At 34.8% G+C, this 18185-nt stretch overlaps 1 protein-coding gene and 2 pseudogenes across 1 annotated transcript; 2 read left to right on the top strand and 1 right to left on the bottom strand.

The window, feature by feature from the left end:
- The first annotated feature begins 553 nt into the window (after positions 1-553).
- LOC114182713 lies at positions 554-5569 on the top strand (annotated as a pseudogene).
- Positions 5570-6482: 913 nt separating this feature from the next.
- Positions 6483-7366, top strand: LOC114182706 (annotated as a pseudogene).
- Positions 7367-13310: 5944 nt separating this feature from the next.
- On the bottom strand, positions 13311-16900 carry LOC114182700 (G-type lectin S-receptor-like serine/threonine-protein kinase At4g27290). The gene is made up of 6 exons (XM_028069625.1): positions 15551-16900; positions 14842-15042; positions 14551-14761; positions 14220-14457; positions 13992-14145; positions 13311-13700 (listed from the first exon to the last, which is right to left on the bottom strand). Exons 1-6 carry the CDS (start codon positions 16877-16879, stop codon positions 13392-13394), a joined length of 2442 nt encoding a protein of 813 aa, XP_027925426.1. The 5' UTR covers positions 16880-16900; the 3' UTR covers positions 13311-13391.
- Between the last annotated feature and the right edge of the window lie 1285 nt (positions 16901-18185).

The raw sequence follows: 18185 nt of genomic DNA, 5'->3' as shown, positions 1-18185 counted from the left end.
AGATGCATACTCAAACATCTTTGTTGTTTTAATCACAGATAAACCAACTGTATCTCAAAGATCATTTCAGAAAAATATAGACAGGAATCCATTACAACAGTTGGATATTAGTAAGTTTTTTTTTTTCTAAGCTATATCTTTACAGATTGTTGTTAAATGAATCAATGAAGTCTTTTTGTTTATTTCTTTAATAACAATGCTTCTACAATAATCCTTTTCCAGATGTTGACAACAACAACAACAACCTTGACAATATGAATTCAATATTTCACAAACAAATTGGTCAGTTCTGAAGTTCTTCCAATACTTAATTTTAACATTGTTTATGAATAATATTAATTCCGTCTCACTTTAAACTAACCTTCGTTTCAATGCAGTAACTGTCAACAAATTTTCAAGTTTTTCAAGTACTTTAGTTGAACAACAAATCACTTCACAATCTGCAACTTCTACTTTAACTTACCATAGTCCTTTCGGTATATTTCTACATTATTCTTAATTTCTTATATACCTATTGAAATGACAATTTTAAAATTTATATCAATGTTTTTGAATGACTCCAGCTTTTAACAATAACAGTCAGAGAAATTATGGACAAAATAAATACAATTCCAGTGCAGGTAAGTACATTTGGATTCATACTCACAATGCCAATGGAGGTAGGACAATTGTTTTCTGTTATTTTTCATAGGTGGGAGATCAGAGGTTGTAAATGAATCGCATTCTATTTCTAAGAATAAAGTTGTCAAATATCCTTTTCAAGTCATACAATCACTTCAAAAAATATTCAATCTTGATGATGAAACAAGAAGACAACATAATTATTCAAACACAACAAATGATGATTCAACAACGATAAGAGATGATGGTAATTCAGATATTAAACTTATTGATGTTAATATAAATTCCTTTGAAATCATTAATTAGTTTTCATCTTACTAATATTGAAGAACATACTACAAGTACTACAACTACAAACGAATTGTATTGCAAAGGAGAGTTATAAGGTACATAATGTCCAACACAATTGTATATAACTGCAGATTAAAATATACGCATTTTCATGCTAATGTTTTGTAATGATTTTCAGAACTGCTCAATATTGGAGAACCTTGCTTGGAATGCCAATATTGTAAAGCTCAACTTTGGTATGAAGAAAGAGCAGAAAAATGTAATACCTCAAAGGGAGTTGAATTCTCATTGTGTTGTCAAAAGGGAAAAGTCTAAATTCCACTATTAAAAAGACCACCTAATCTTCTTGAAGGTTTGTTAAATGGTGAAGATTAGAGAAGCAAATCATTTCTACAAAACATAAGAGTATACAATAGCATGTTTTCATTTACTTCAATTGGTGGTAAGATTGATAATTCAATGAACAATGGTTCTGCTCCACCACAATTTATTCTGAATGGACAGAACTATCACCGTATTGGCAGTTTATTGCCAGAGCATGGATCAAAGCCAAAGTTTGCACAACTGTACATATATGATACCGAAAATGAAATGACTAACAGAGTCAAGCATTTCAGGTCAGTGAATATATTAAATAATTTCATTATATGAAATATTTAAATACATGTGTTGACATGTATTCTCTGTATTATTTTTTAGTTCAAACACCAAGGAATTTGTTCTAGATGAATCATTGGTTGCTGATTTGATTCAAATGATTGACAATCACAATGTTCTTGCGAAATCTTTTAGAAGAGTAAGAGATTTGTCACTGGAACATATGGAATCAGATTTCACGCTAACACTATTTAGAGGCAGAAACAAGGACCCTAGAGTCTACAATACACCTTCATGTGATGAAATAGCTGCACTTATAGTTGGTGATTTTGGCAATATGGATGTAGGCAGAGATATAGTGGTCAAAAAATGTTCTGGTGAATTAACCAGACTGCACGAAACTCACACAGCTTTCATTCCACTGCAATATCCTCCCATGTTTCCATATGGAGAAGATGGTTATCAAGAGGATATCCCAATAAGAGAATCTCATTCAAAAACAAAAACCAGGGTAAGAGTTAGAATTTCATTGCGAGAATTTATTGCCTTTAGAATACAACAAAGAGTTGTAGAAGCAGGAAATATTGTGAATGCATGCAGATTGTTCCAACAGTTTCTGGTCGATTGCTATACAATGGTTGAAGCCCAAAGGTTGTCATTCATCAGAGCTAATCAGAAGTTAATTCGTTGTGATATTCTTAATGGATTACAAGAAGCTGTTAATAGAGGAGAGACAAATCCTTCTTTAATTGGAAGACGTATTGTCTTGCCTGCTTCTTTCACTGGTGGTACCAGATACATGTTCAACAATTGTCAAGATGCTATGGCAATTTGTAAAAAATTTGGATATCCGAATTTGTTCATTACTATAACATGCAATGTGAATTGGAGTGAAATAAAAGAATTTGTCTTAGCAAAAGGCTTATCAGCTTCGGATAGACCTGATATTGTATGTAGAGTGTTCAAAATGAAGCTGGATGAAATGATGACAGATTTTAAGAAAAAAGACTTCTTTGGAAAAAGCACTGCAGGTATGTTATATATGAAGTAATATACATTATATAAATTTTTATTAAATATTCTGACAACTATATTTATTTTTTATTTATATATGCAGGAATGTACACAGTAGAATTTCAAAAAAGAGGTTTACCTCATGCACATATACTTTTATGGTTGGATGGAGAAAGCAAGTTGAAGAATTCAACTGATATTGATAAAGTAATATCAGCTGAATTGCCAAATGCTGATTTGTACCCCAAATTGGAAAAAGTTGCCTCAAGTTACATGATTCATGGACCATGCGGACCTGCAAGACATAATTCACCTTGCATGAAGGAAGGAAGATGTTCTAAATTTTATCCAAAAAATTTCACATCTTCGACTTCAATTGATGAAGAAGGATATTCATGCTATAGAAGACTTGATAATGGTAGATTTGTTGAGAAGAATGGAACTAAGATGGACAATAGAAGTGTTGTTCCTTACAATCCACCACTTCTAATGAGGTATCAAGCACACGTCAATACAGAGTATTGCAACAAGACCAGTTCAATAAAATATTTGTTCAAATATGTGAACAAAGGTCCCGACAGAGCTACTCTTAAAATAAGCAACAACTCTGCACAGTCTGAAAAATCAACCATTATTGATGAGATCAAAAGGTATTACGATTGTAGGTATCTATCACCATGTGAAGCTGCTTGGAGAATATTTGCTTTTGACACTCATCACAGATGGCCTCCTGTTCAGAGATTGACCTTTCATCTTCCTGGCCAACAATCAGCTTTGTTTAAAGATGATGATGATATTAATGTGGTCTTCAACAGATACGAAAATGCTAACACAATGTTTCTAGCTTGGTTTGAGGCTAACAAAGTCTATGAGGAAGGAAAACAATTGACTTATTCAGAATTTCCAAGCAAATTTGTGTGGTTTGCCAAAGAAAAAGAATGGAAACCAAGGAAGAAAGGCTACAACATTGGTAGACTTACTTATATTCCTCCTGGTTCTGGAGAACTTTATTATTTGAGGATATTACTGACCATTCAAAAAGGTTGTATTGATTATCAAAGCATTAAGACAATTGATGGAAAGTATTATGAAACATACCAAGAAGCTTGCTATGTTTTGGGATTGTTGGCTGACGACAAAGAATATATTGATGCAATCAAAGAAGCAAGTGAATTTGCTTCTGGGTATCAACTTAGAAGATTATTTGTTACTTTGTTGTCGATGAATACAATTTCTAAACCAGATATAGTTTGGAATTCTACTTGGAGTATCTTATGTGATGGAATTTTGTACCAAAAAAGGAAGGAGATGAACTTACCAAGTATTTCATTTTTTTTTAATTTGCTATACATATATATTTTAATTGTATTATTTACTTATTGCAGGTCTTCAAATTCAGACTATTGAATTACAAAAACTATGTCTGCTGAAAATAGAGGAAATGCTAATGTCAAATGGTAGAAGTTTGAAAGATTATCCTTCATTACCTCAACTTGATCTTTCAAATGTAAATACATTCAATAATAGATTTATTGTTGATGAGCTGCAATATAATAAACAAGACATGGCGAAAGAACATGACAATTTGTTTAAAGCACTGAATGATGAACAAATTCATGTATATCAGGATATCATGACAGCAGTTCTTTCAAAGAAGGGAGGTTTCTTTTTCTTATATGGCTATGGTGGTACAGGTAATACTTTTATGTGGAAGACATTGTCGGCTGGTCTAAGAAGCAAGGGCATGATTGTTTTGAACGTAGCATCAAGTGGAATTGCTTCTTTATTACTTCCTGGTGGAAAAACAGCACACTCTACCTTTTGCATCCCACTGTTAATTAATGATGAATCAACTTGCAACATAGCACAAGGTAGTCTCAGGGCAAAACTTCTTATGGCAACCAGTTTGATTATCTGGGATGAAGCACCAATGATGAATAGAATGTGCTTTGAGGCATTTGATAGAACACTAAGAGATATTATGCGAAATGTTGATGATGCCAATAAAGACAAACCATTTGGTGGCAAAGCAGTTGTCTTGGGAGGTGACTTTAGACAAATTCTATCAGTTATCAAAAAAGGATCTAGGTTTGATATCATAAAATCATCAATCAACTATTCAGAGTTATGGAATTGTTGTAAAGTGCTAAAGTTATCCAAGAACATGAGATTAAGTACTACATCAAATACTGAAACAGCCAATGATATTCAAGAATTTGCTGATTGGATATTGAAGATTGGAGACGGGAAAATAGATCTGAATGAGAATGGTGAGTGCATGGTTGAAATTCCAGAACAGATCTTGATTACAAACACATATTTACCTATATTGGCATTGGTTGAATTTGTCTATCCTCAATTTGTGGTTAACATGTTGAATCCTAATTATTTTGATGATGAAGCAATTTTGTGCCCAACAAATGATTCTGTAGAGCAAGTAAATGATTTCATGTTGTCTTTAATTGGTGGTGAAGAGGTGACTTATTTAAGTTCAGATACACCTTGCCAATCTGATGAACAAGATGAAGTGCAATCTGAATGGTTTACATCTGAATTTTTAAATGATATCAAATGTTCAGGGATACCAAATCATAAACTGAAGTTGAAAACAGGTGTTCCAATTATGCTCTTGAGAAACATTGATCAAGCGAAAGGTCTATGTAATGGCACAAGATTGCAAGTCAACCATTTAGGCAAGAATGTAATATGTGCAACTGTAATTACTGGAAAAAACATTGGTGACAGGATTTTTATACCAAGAATGGATTTAGTGCCATCTGATTCAGGTTTGCCTTTCAAATTTCAAAGAAGACAGTTTCCGATATCTTTATGCTTTGCAATGACGATTAACAAAAGTCAAGGACAAACACTTTCTAGAGTCGGCCTTTATCTTCCACAACCTGTATTCACACATGGCCAACTATATGTTGCTATTTCTAGAGTCAAAACCAAAAGAGGATTGAAAATACTTATATTGGATGAAGATGGAAAGGTAACAAACACAACTAAAAACGTTGTGTACAAAGAAATTTTTGAAACTCTTTGAAAAGAAATCAATTATAGGTATGTCATTTCTATTTTTTTTTTCATTTCAAAACTGTTATAAATATATATCAATTGATTTATGTTATTTTCTGCTATGTAGGAAAATCATGGTACAGAAAAAGTTGAACAAAGAAGTCATTGTGTACAAAAGGAAATTCTGTACAAAACGAATTTATGAACTTCAATACCAAAGGATACATTCTAGGTATGTAATTTTTTTCTTTTTTTATTCTTATATTAACAAAGTAGTGTATTAGTCATATTTTTGTTCTTTGTGGTTGACGATAATATTCAATGAAATCAAATATTAAGTTCACATACCACTTTAATTACATTCTAAATTGATCTATTCTATTGATACACTTCAACATCTTTTTAAAACATTAGATTCTCATCATATAGATTATTAAATATCCAAAACCCCATTGCTATTACCACAATTATTACATATAAAAAAAACCCGTGCGTTGCACGGATAGAAGGACTAGTAAGATATAGAAGGGGAATGGTTTTTTTTTTCATTTTTCTTCTTTAATAAACTTAAGTTCATCTCTCTCGTCAACTCTATTCTCTTTCGTCAACTCTATATGATAATAACTTTTCTATCAAGTATAAGCTTCATTACAAGTTATAGAACTTCTAGATAAATCTAGATTGTATTTTATCATTTTTTTTACTTAAACTTCGAAAGTTAGTCTTTGTCTTCTTTAATCGAGAAAAATAAGAAATCGAAATAATTCACAGTCAATACCAATTCAATAAAGAAAAAAATATTGTTTCGAAAAAATATCCAATGTGCGACTTTGACTCACACTTGAACTATTCCCGATAGGTGAGTGTACTTGGACTATTCCCAATTGGTGAGTGTTGAAGAGATCCTTAAGTCACAACCTACGAAAGGTCCTACCACTGTCATGGCCATTGGCACTGCCACTCCTCCCAACTGCATTGATCAGAGTACCTATCCTAACTATTACTTCCGCATCACCAATGGTGTGGACATGCTTGGAGCTGATTATCGGCTCACAAAACTACTAGGACTTCGTCCTTCTGTCAAGCGTTACATGATGTAGCAACAAGGATGTTTTGCCAATGGCACGATGCTTCGTTTGGCGAAAGACTTGACTGAAAACAACAATGGTGCTCGTGTGCTTATAGTTTGTTCAAAGATCACTGCACTCACATTCTGTGGCCCAAGTGAGACCCATCTTGATAGCCTTGTGGGACAAACCTTTTCTGGAGATGGAGCAATTGTTGTGATTGTTGGATCAGAACCTTTGCCTGTTGAAAACCATTTGTTTGAACTTGTCTAGACTGCACAAACAATCCTTCTAGACAATGAAGGAGCCATTGATGGCCACCTCCGGGAAGTTGGACTGACTTTCCATCTTTCCTCAAGGATGTTCCTGGACTCATCTCAAAGAACATTGAGAAGGCCTTGGTTGAAGCTTTTCAACCCTTGGGAATCTCTTATTACAACTCTATCTTCTAGTATGCACACCGTGGAGGACCAGCCATTCTAGACCAGGTTGAGGCCAAGCTTGGCTTGAACCCTCACAAAATGGAAGCTACCAAACACATCCTCAGCGAGTACGGTAACATGTCAAGTGCATCTGTCATCTTCATCTTGGATCACATGAGGAAAAACTCAACATATAGAAGGGTCTTGCCACCACTAGTAAAGGCCTTGATTGGGGTGTACTCTTTGGTTTCGGCCCTGGCCTCACCGTTGAGACTGTTGTTCTTTGCAGCGTCACCCTCTGATCATGCATCATCTGCAACGCCAACAACATCCTCTGTTTTCTCTCATTTTTCATACTCATTCTTTCATTCCGACCTTCACTCTTCGGTTTCAACAATCTCTTATTTCTTTCCCATTTTTCCTCATGTGCTTCCTTCGGTGTATCATGTCAAATTGTTACGTGAATATCTATACTTTAAAATTCAATTTCTTCATACTCATACATATTTATAAGAAATTCATTCATACCGATTGTTTCAAGAATCTCTTCTTCCCTTCTTATTTTCCTTGTGCCCTTCCTCAAATGCTATGCTTCTTTTGTATACCAGTAAATAAGAAAATGTCAAATTGTTAATGCAATATTTAAGCTTACTGTATATATAAATTTGATTCTATAACGTGCAAACAAGGTTTCTATGCCGTTGAAAGAGAGTTCTTCCTATTAACCTGTTCTACTTTTACATAAAACTTTCTCTTTGCTTTGTGAGTTATCTGCCTCTATGCAATTACTCTTTCTCCCACTATTGATATGAAAAGTGTCACGTGTTGTAAGTGCCACTCTAAAATCACAAGCTGCAAGATCAGTGTTGAAAAGATGGAGAAAGAGAATATACTTTAGAGAATAATGATATGGGAAGATCTTAGCAAGTTTGGTAGCAATGAGAAATATTTGTTTTTAGAATTTTCTATTCAAAAGCATTGTAGTAACCTATTTCACAAAGGTATTGTAGGAAATAAAAACCTTAATTATGTCCTCAAAAGGTAAATTCATAAATCAGGGAGTGGACATAAGCAAAGAAGTTGACAGAAGAAGTTATAATTTCTAAAAATTCGCGAGGAGTTTATATTCTGAACAGATTTTATGTGTTTAGAGAAAATCTAAATTGTGTTTCAATCCATTAAAGAAATCTAAATTGAGTAAACAGATAAAGAAGGTTCTGCTGGAGTAATTAGCCCAGAAATCTCATATGAAAAGGGCTTTGTAAAATAAGGATTTATAAAGTAAATATCTTTCATAAGTCATAGATGTTTATAACTTTAAGGGTGAAGCCAGCTCTACACTAGATATTTTCTGAGTTATCTGGCTCTCTGCTATTAATCTTTCTCACACAATCAATATGAAAAGTTTCACTGATTGCATAAGTGCCACTCTAAAAATAGAAAGTGCAAGATCAGCCTTGGGAAGATGTAGAAGGAGAAAGAGAAAATGTTGTTTTGAGATCTTCGATTGGCAAGACTATGCCAAAATCAAGTTGTCCTTAGAGACAGATTGTGAACCTTTTCTATTTCATATTGATGACATTAAGGGATGGATTCTGCAAGCAGAAACTGTGTTCTACATTTAGAACATTGGCACACAGTGTTAAAAACAGATTTGTCTAATACTCTTAACCACAAAGGGATCTGAATTGATTAATGAGTTTTTCACTTACTTAATGTGAATCTTGAAGGAGTCTTTAAGGTTTAAAACTCAATTAATCAATTTCGCAGTTCTGGGTTAATGGACTGTTTAAATCAATCAAGAAAGATTAAGAGAGAGAAGAAAGAATCAAGACACAATTTATACTGGTTCGATTCAATGCGAATCTACATCCAGTCTTCTCCTAAGTAAACCCACTTAGGAGGATTCCACTAAACAGAAAGGATCCAAGAATTACAAGCACACCTATGTAATTCTAACCCCCAAAACCCAAGAACTTGATTCAACAATCAAGAACTCCCCCTAGGAGCAATGCATCCACACAATTGCACCTAGGTCCACACTTCAAACACTGAAGCTACTGTAATCAGAGATACAGAAAACAAAACAAGAAACGAAAACACCTAAGCTGTGCAGATTTGACTTGATGCTCCTTGAATCAAGCAAGATCCATCATGGTAGAATCAACCATCAACTCTTCTTGGATCTGTACTTGAGTTATTGCAGAATCTTCTGAAGCTTTTATGTCTCTCAGATGGCTCTATCTCAGATGAAGACTGCGTGATTTTTTTGATTTTTCCTTACCCAAAACAGATTCCAAAACAGCTTTTATACAAAGGTTTTTGCTGTCACTAACTCGATTAGTAATTTACCTAATCGATTATCGTGAGTATATTTTCACTTTGTACAATACTCACAGCTAATCCATTAGTTAAAGAACTAATCATATGCAGAATTACACAGCAGGCCTGAAATACATTTGATAAAGAGAAGCTAATTGCCTAATGCATATCCTAACTGGACCAAGCTATGTTTTATCCTAGATCAGTAGACATCATCAAAATTGTTCTTCATTTATGGATGAAAGGCTCCCCCTTTCAACAATCTCCCCCTTTTTGATGATGTCCAAAACATGGACTGTGATAAGCCTGCCTGCAGCACATTAAGCAAACACAACAGCAGTACAAGCACACAAAGCAAACAACAGCATAGGCATATAACAGATATCATTTTCATTACATACTCCCCCTACCAATAAACCATCAATATATCAAATTCTCCCCCTTTTTGGACATTAGCAAAAAAATCAAACAGATTTAGGATGCAATACAGGACAGCAGGAAAATTGTATCTAAACAGCGCAGCAATGTAAGAGATGCAGCAGGAGATAATGCATAACAACCAGGATAACAACCAGAATGCATAACAATTTCGCATAATGGATTAGCGGGCTCCTTTTGAGAAATTAAGTAGCAACTATGTGATGCAGAACTTAACACAGACTAAGCTTCAGATAGAACACGATAATGGATTAAGGCCAAGGTTAGGCAAGCAGCTACACAGTTTGAACACAGTAAACATACAATGTATGACAATACTAACAACGCAGTAGGTTAAATCAGTAGCGCAGGTTAACATCAGAGTGCAGACAGCCATAAATCAAATCAGCAATTAAGTATTGCAATATCAGTTTAAATCAGTTGCAATATCACAATAGAAGAGGAACTTTTCACCTTGGCAATGCCTAAAATTTGACCTTTGTTATTAACACCTCTTGTAACATGACCAATAATTGGCTTTGTAAGATATCCTGCAGAACTTCTTCACATCTCCTTTCATGTGTCTTGAGCATCCATTATATAAAAGCTACATTGTTTTCCTTGCATCAAGACACACCTGAAACAAAGATTAAAGAGAAGATGCAGGTACCCAATTGAACTTGGGTCCTTTCATGTTAGTGGTTTGAGGTGTTCCTTTAGGTACCCATTTGTACTCTCCTTTAGGAACCCCACAATTTTTAAAGTAGCAGGAATTAGAAAAATGGCCAGGTTCAGAACAGTAAGTGCAGATAATAGAGGATGGTTTGCTGATGTTGAGGAAATTTCTACACGATAATCGATTAGAGTTGCCACTGTAACCAATTCCCTCTTTATTCAGCACACTCCTTTGAGATCCTAGTACAGCATCTAGGTTGGATCTTCCTAAGGTAAATTTTGAGAGAGTTTTCATCAAATACTCTATCTTTTCTAGCTGTCCTGGGCAGTGCTCACATCTAGACCTGGAGTGTTTTTCAGATTGTTCTAATCTTTCCAAGCAAGTTGTTAGATTCTCATTTTCCTCTTCTAACTGCTTTATTCTACCCTCCAGCCACTTAATCTCTCCTTTACGTTTGCTATTTGACTTTTGTAGTTTTGTAGCTTCCTTATGCAGTTCATTAAAGGCATCAAGCAGTTCATAGTAGTCATTTTCCTCATGGTCAGATGTGAAACTACTTACACTATTTTTGGATGATTCTGCTTTAATGGATGTTTCAGCTTTAGCCATCAGACACAGATTATTCTCCTCTTCAGTGCTGTCATCTGAATCACTGGATGTGCTGGAGTCATTTTCCTCCCATGCAATATAGGCTCTCTTTTTCTTCATGTGTTTCTCTGCCTCATTTTTCTCATCCAGTTTCTGCTTCATCTTCAGCACTGGACAATCAGCTTTGATATGTCCTGTCTTACCACACTCATAGCAGGTTTAAGTTCCAGATCTGGTCTGCCTCTTGTTTCCTGCATAACTGTTGTTAGTCTTGTTCTTATACTTCAGAAATTTTGAGAACTTTTTCACCATTAAGCTCAAAGCTTCACTGTCAGAGTTTCCATCATTGGAGTCGTCTGCAGAATCTGCCTTTTTCTGTTTTACTGCAGATTTCACTGCACTCTTCAAGGCTATAGTGTGCCTCTTTTTTCCATCCTCTTCTTCCTTGAGTCTTCCAAGCTCTAATTCATGTTCCCTCAATTTTCCAAAGAGAGTGGCTATGCTCATGCTAGTGAGATCTCTAGATTCAGAAATTGCTGTAACTTTGGGCTGCCATGTCCTATTTAAGCTCTTCAAAATTTTGATATTGAGTTCCTCTTTGTCAAAGGTCTTGCCAAGAGCTAGGAGGTGATTTACTATATGTGTAAATCTTTTCTGCACATCACAAATGCTTTCTCCAGCCTTCATTCTGAATATCTCATACTCTTGAATGAGAGTATTCTTCCTTGCCCTTTTGACTTCATTTGTGCCCTCATGGGTTACTTCCAAGACATCCCACATTTCTTTGGCTGATTCACACACAGATACCCTGTAAAATTCATCCAAAGTTAGTGCAGAAGATATAATATTTTTGGCTCTAACATCATAGTATGCCCTCTTATTCTCATCAGGGGTCCATTGTGAGAATTCTTTAGGAAAAGTCTCTCCATCCACTATTTTAATTGGTTTAAAAGGTCAATTTACCACTGCATCCCATACCCCTTTGTCTACTGATTCAAGAAAGATTTTCATTCGAATTTTCCAGAAGGGATAGTTTTCCCCAGCAAACAGAGGGGGCCTGTTAATGGATGCCCCTTCAGCAAAGGTTTGAGATGTATTAGACATAACAGGATCTTTCTAATCGATTAGCGTGCGATTAACCAGCTCTGGTGCCAATTGTTAAAAACAGATCTGTCTAATACTCTTAACCACAAAGGGATCTGAATTGATTAATGAGTTTTTCACTTACTTAATGTGAATCTTGAAGGAGTCTTTAAGGTTTAAAACTCAATTAATCAATTTCGCAGTTCTGGGTTAATGGACTGTTTAAATCAATCAAGAAAGATTAAGAGAGAGAAGAAAGAATCAAGACACACAATTTATACTGGTTCGATTCAATGCGAATCTACATCCAGTCTTCTCCTAAGTAAACCCACTTAGGAGGATTCCACTAAACAGAAAGGATCCAAGAATTACAAGCACACCTATGTAATTCTAACCCCCAAAACCCAAGAACTTGATTCAACAATCAAGAACTCCCCCTAGGAGCAATGCATCCACACAATTGCACCTAGGTCCACACTTCAAACACTGAAGCTACTGTAATCAGAGATACAGAAAACAAAACAAGAAACGAAAACACCTAAGCTGTGCAGATTTGACTTGATGCTCCTTGAATCAAGCAAGATCCATCATGGTAGAATCAACCATCAACTCTTCTTGGATCTATACTTGAGTTATTGCAGAATCTTCTGAAGCTTTTATGTCTCTCAGATGGCTCTATCTCAGATGAAGACTGCGTGATCTTTTTGATTTTTCCTTACCTAAAACAGATTCCAAAACAGCTTTTATACAAAGGTTTTTGCTGTCACTAACTCGATTAGCAATTTACCTAATCGATTATCGTGAGTATATTTTCACTTTGTACAATACTCACAGCTAATCCATTAGTTAAAGAACTAATCATATGCAGAATTACACAGCAGGCCTGAAATACATTTGATAAAGAGAAGCTAATTGCCTAATGCATATCCTAACTGGATCAAGCTATGTTTTATCCTAGATCAGTAGACATCATCAAAATTGTTCTTCATTTATGGATGAAAGGCTCCCCCTTTCAACACACAGTGGCTGGTCTCCTTGTGGTGTTCTTTCCACAAGTTCACAGTGAACGGGAAAGTAACGTATAATGCAGCTTGTTGTATTGTTACAACAGAAAAACCCTTGTGGACATTGTAAACAAACTTGGTGGTGACAGAGTAATAAGTTTTGCACTTTAAAATTTAACTATAGAAAATTAAAAACACATATGAGATATACACAAGTTTCAGCACATTTGAACAGTATTCATTTATATATCTACATTACATGAAAAATGTTCTATCGCGCCTCTAAGGATGAAATTGAAACTTCATTTATTGAACACCTGTCATGTTGCTTTGAAGATCCAGTGTCAGCTATATGATCTTTTCCTATATAGAATCCAGGTTGGCTTGGTCTCGGTAGCAACTTCTCACCATTTAACATCAAAACAACAGATGACATATTAGGCCTATTTTCTGGATTCTGTTGTACACACAACAGACCCACATGAATACACCGTAATATTTCTAAAGATAAGTCTGCACCATCATCTAATATCTCATCCATTAACTCCAATGGCCTTTCTTCATTCCATAATCTCCACGCCTAAAATGACGAAAAGGCATAACACGAGTGAGTTCATTCCCTACTCAAAATTTCAATTCAAACATATGGAAGTTTCAATAAATGATAAAACTTAAAGCAAAGTTTCACTTTCCTATGCTGTTTTACTTGATTTTTGGATGTGGATGTGGATTTTACTTTCAACTATAGTTCAATTACATTGAGTATGCATGAATTAGTTTTCATTTTAAGTTTCATAATTCTTCAGGTCTGACTTGGACAAACAAATAATGTATCAAAAGATATATTATACAAAATCCACTTCAAGCTTACATGGCCAAGAAGGTTGAGAAGATGATGGTGAGGGTCACGAAATCCACGATTCTTCCTTCCACTAATTATCTCAATAACAATTACTCCAAAACTGAAAACATCAGATTTGGTTGAGAAACAACCATGCCCTGCATATTCTGGAGGCATATAGCCACTGCAAAACAGTATCAAAGTAAGGAGAAGCAGTACAGGCATATAGCTTTGTTAAACAAAAAATTTGTTTCTTACTGTGTTCCCATCACTCTGTTTGTATTTGCTTCAGCTTGATCTGCTCCAAATATTCTTGCTAATCCAAAATCTGATATCTTTGGAATCATATTGTCATCAAGAAGAATGTTACTTGTTTTGATGTCTCTATGTATTATTCTAAGTCTAGAATCTTGATGAAGATACATAAGACCCCGAGCAATTCCCTCGACAATTTTCAACCGCTTAGTCCAATCTAATGATTTGCCTTGCAATGTATCTGGCAACATTCATTTTGTAAGTTAGTATGGAAATAACACGAAGGCAAGAGAAAAATCAGAGAAAAAAAATTGATGAGTGTGAAAGACCAAACCAAAAATAAAGTAATCCAAGCTTCTGTTGGGCATGAATTCATAGATCAACAACTTCTCATCTTTTTTAATAGACCAACCAAGAAGTTTTACAAGATTACGGTGCTGAAGTGTTGCCATCAACTTAACTTCATTTTTGAACTCCTCAGTTCCCTGTGTTGAAGTTTTTGAAAGTCTCTTAACTGCAATCTCTTGCCCATCTATCAACGTTCCCTAGTAATGATTTTGGAAAATTTGGCACTTGACAATCAGTATGAATAACTTGGTAACCAAGAACAAATTTGATCACCTACCTTGTGTACTGTTCCAAAACCACCTTCTCCTACCTTGTTTCTGTTAGAAAAATGATTTGTTGCAATATCAATGGTTGAAAAACGAAACATTGTTGGTAAGTTGTTGTCTTCCTTCTCCATCATGTGCTTCCAGGGAATAACTTTTTTCACTGCTCCCAATGTAGTAGGAGACATGAATTGCTTATAAATAACATTATATTTCTGCTTATAATGTAATCCAGATAAATAGACATTAGGTGAACCACAAAACAAACTTTAGAATTGAAAAATACTGTTTCATTTGAATATTATTCTTTTTTCACTATAATATAAAATACTTCAAAAATTATAAATTCTTCACCTGGCTTGGGTAGCTTCATCCCTCTCATACGTTTTGAAGTCGCCCACACAAGAACTGTTAGTCCAACTATGAATGTAGCAAATCCTACTACAATCCCTGCAAGTCTCTTTGGATTGAGGAACCTGTTATTCCTTCTTTGATCTGAAGAATGAAATTAGTATCAATCCAAAAGTAGCTCTAAGCTTACAATTCAGGGAAAAATGAAAAAGGAGAAAGGCATGTTATAAAGAACAAGTTCAACTTGGAAGCTGGTTTGTAATCGCTAGTATTCTTGTTGATGGTAAGCAGTATCTAGTATTGTTATAATTTCACCCAGTTAAATTTTATTGAATGGAATGGATGGAAGGTTTTCTATTAACTCTAACGCACATAAATGATATTTCCACCAAATCTGGCAAAAGGGCATAAGATGGAATTGGAAATGAAAATACCACGTTCAGAGAATGGCATTCGTATATGAATTTCTTGCCCTTGATCAGTGTGAGTTCTCAGGTCCACAATGTCACGGAACCAAAGCAAGCAACCACTCCCACCATCTCTAATATCTGAATTTGCATATGCAGTACAAGAGCAGTTTCTGAAACACAATGTCTCACATTCCTCAAGGCTCAAGCTCCTGTCAAACCAGGAAGAAGACGTTTCTGGCAACTTTATTCCTCTGTACTCCTTAAACCAATCTCCATTATCACAACTTAACTTTGTTCTTCTCACACAACCACCAGACCAATCATGAGAATCCCACTTTGCTTGAAACTTTGGTGTGAAACCTTGCAAGCATTCACATATTGGAGGCTTATTAATATTGCATATAGAGTTGACACCACAAGTGCCAAAATATTCACACTGATCTATTGGATGACTGTTTACAATATCCCAACTTTGTCTTTGGTTTGACCATAGAAAACGCTCTGTACCCCCTCTTGGATTGAGCTTGAGCCTTGTTATACTAAGCACTGAAATGTTTAACGTTTCATATCCATACGAAACCCCTTCGTCAGTGAATTCTAAAGAGAAACTCAAGAATGTGTGGGTTCTATCCCAAGAAACACCACTGAAAATATAGCCATTCCAAGGCCCTATGCTGTACAAAATTGTAGTTCCGTTTGTAGTAACTTGTTGAGGAAAGCCCCTCGTATCGATCATATAAGAAAACACATCTTCAGATGGATCGTCATAGTCCCTCCAAGAAGTGAGATACTTATATGGACCCTTAAGAAAATCGCTTTTCAGTTTCATTCCTGGAAGGAAAGTGTCTCCAGGATAATCAAAGCTTTGCCACAAGAAATTCTCTGAGCTCTCTCCATCTTTCACAACAAGGTTTCCTGAATCTAACAGCTGCATAACTGGTTTCACTGCAATTTTTGATGAGTTGGAGAACCACAATCTTCCTCCAGAGCCATCAAGAATGACAATAACTCCTTGATGAGTAAGTTTCAGAACTGCTGTTGAGTTTTGTGCTGGGACATTCCTGTTGGCAACCCACACAATAGTCCTAGGTAGTATGCTCTTGTACCATATACCAAAATATTGTCTTGTTGAGTTTTCAAAGCCAAAAAATCCTGCTTCAAAGGTTCCTGCAGAAGAAACAAGTGTCTCATGATATTGTAAGGACTGATTTGGGGTGATAGTAGAGGAAGTGGGCATGAAACAAAAGAAAGTAGTGTAAATGATTAGCATGAGAATTTGTTGGCTCTCCATTGTGTTTCTGTAGGTTTTGTTATGGTTACTGCTACCATCATCCTCTTAATCAAATATTCTATATTACATTCAAACTGGTTAGTCAACCCTGCCATTTTTTCCATTTCAAAATTTCCTTTTTTCAAATTGATTCTAAATACATTGCCAGGTTAACATTTTCCACTCAGTTTGGTGTATTGTCTACGTTGACTCACTAAAGTCTTGATCAAAGAAATAGAACTTTTGGCATTAACATAAAAGTTTACTGGTCCTGTTTAAATGTTAACTACGAACACTCAACTTATCCATTTTCCCTGCAATTTCCCCACCTTAGTATTTTCTCCAAACTTTCGTCGGCCAATTTCTTTGACACATCCTAGGATTGTGTGTTAGTACAAGGTGGTTCTAGAAGGGGTTAAATAGAGTCTTAGACATTTTAAGATTGTTTTGCGCAAACATGATATAATAAATAGAAAAGAGGTTAAGAGAATAATGCACACAAAGATTTATATCGGTTCACTTCCACCTGAAGTTATGTCCAGTCCTTAAACAACCTGTTTAAGAGGTTTTACTAATCAAATTTCTTGACCGTAGATAACAAATCTCTCTTGTAACAAAAACTTGATTCACCAATGTTGTTGTTTCATTCATACAATTAATAATAAATTTGTAGACCAACATTTTTTTAACCATTGTACTCAAAATAGACAAAAATGAGTATAAATGGCTAATAAATTTAAGTTTATTTCAAACTCAACATTGACTAGCACAAGTATAACCTCTTCTGGTTACAAGAATTAACCTCTGTGAGTATCACAAGTTTAACCATCTCCAAGAATTACAAGTATTAACGTCTCTAGAAAACATGAGTATAAAACTAGATTAGATAAGTGTTATCTTTAGGTGTCATTTACAATCTCATCCTAAGATAAAGAACTCACAATCATAATGATTAAAATAATCTTTGGTATGGGAGAGCACAATCATGTTCAAAGTACTTCACTATGTAAATGATTTTACAATGGTTATCATTCAATCCAATATCATTTTATACGATATGAATTTGACTCTATGCTCATAGTATTTTCATTGTAAGTGTCATGACCACGAGATCTTGTGCACAACAAAAAGTTGTAAAAATAATTAATAAAAAAATTAAAAAGGAAAAACAAAAAAGTTATTAATCATTATGTGGGATGTCTTTAATATTATACTGATACTAATGAAAATAACTTAATTAAGTCAATTTTCAAAAGTTAAGACTTGATTAAAAAAAAAATTAAAATAAGGCTTGACTTAGAACTTTTTAACCAAAGTTGAGACGGAA

The sequence above is a fragment of the Vigna unguiculata genome, chromosome 1, assembly GCF_004118075.2.
Source record: "Vigna unguiculata cultivar IT97K-499-35 chromosome 1, ASM411807v1, whole genome shotgun sequence".
NCBI lineage: Eukaryota > Viridiplantae > Streptophyta > Magnoliopsida > Fabales > Fabaceae > Vigna > Vigna unguiculata.
Note: the sequence above shows the minus strand (reverse complement) of the source record. Positions and strands in the feature narration are given on the sequence as shown.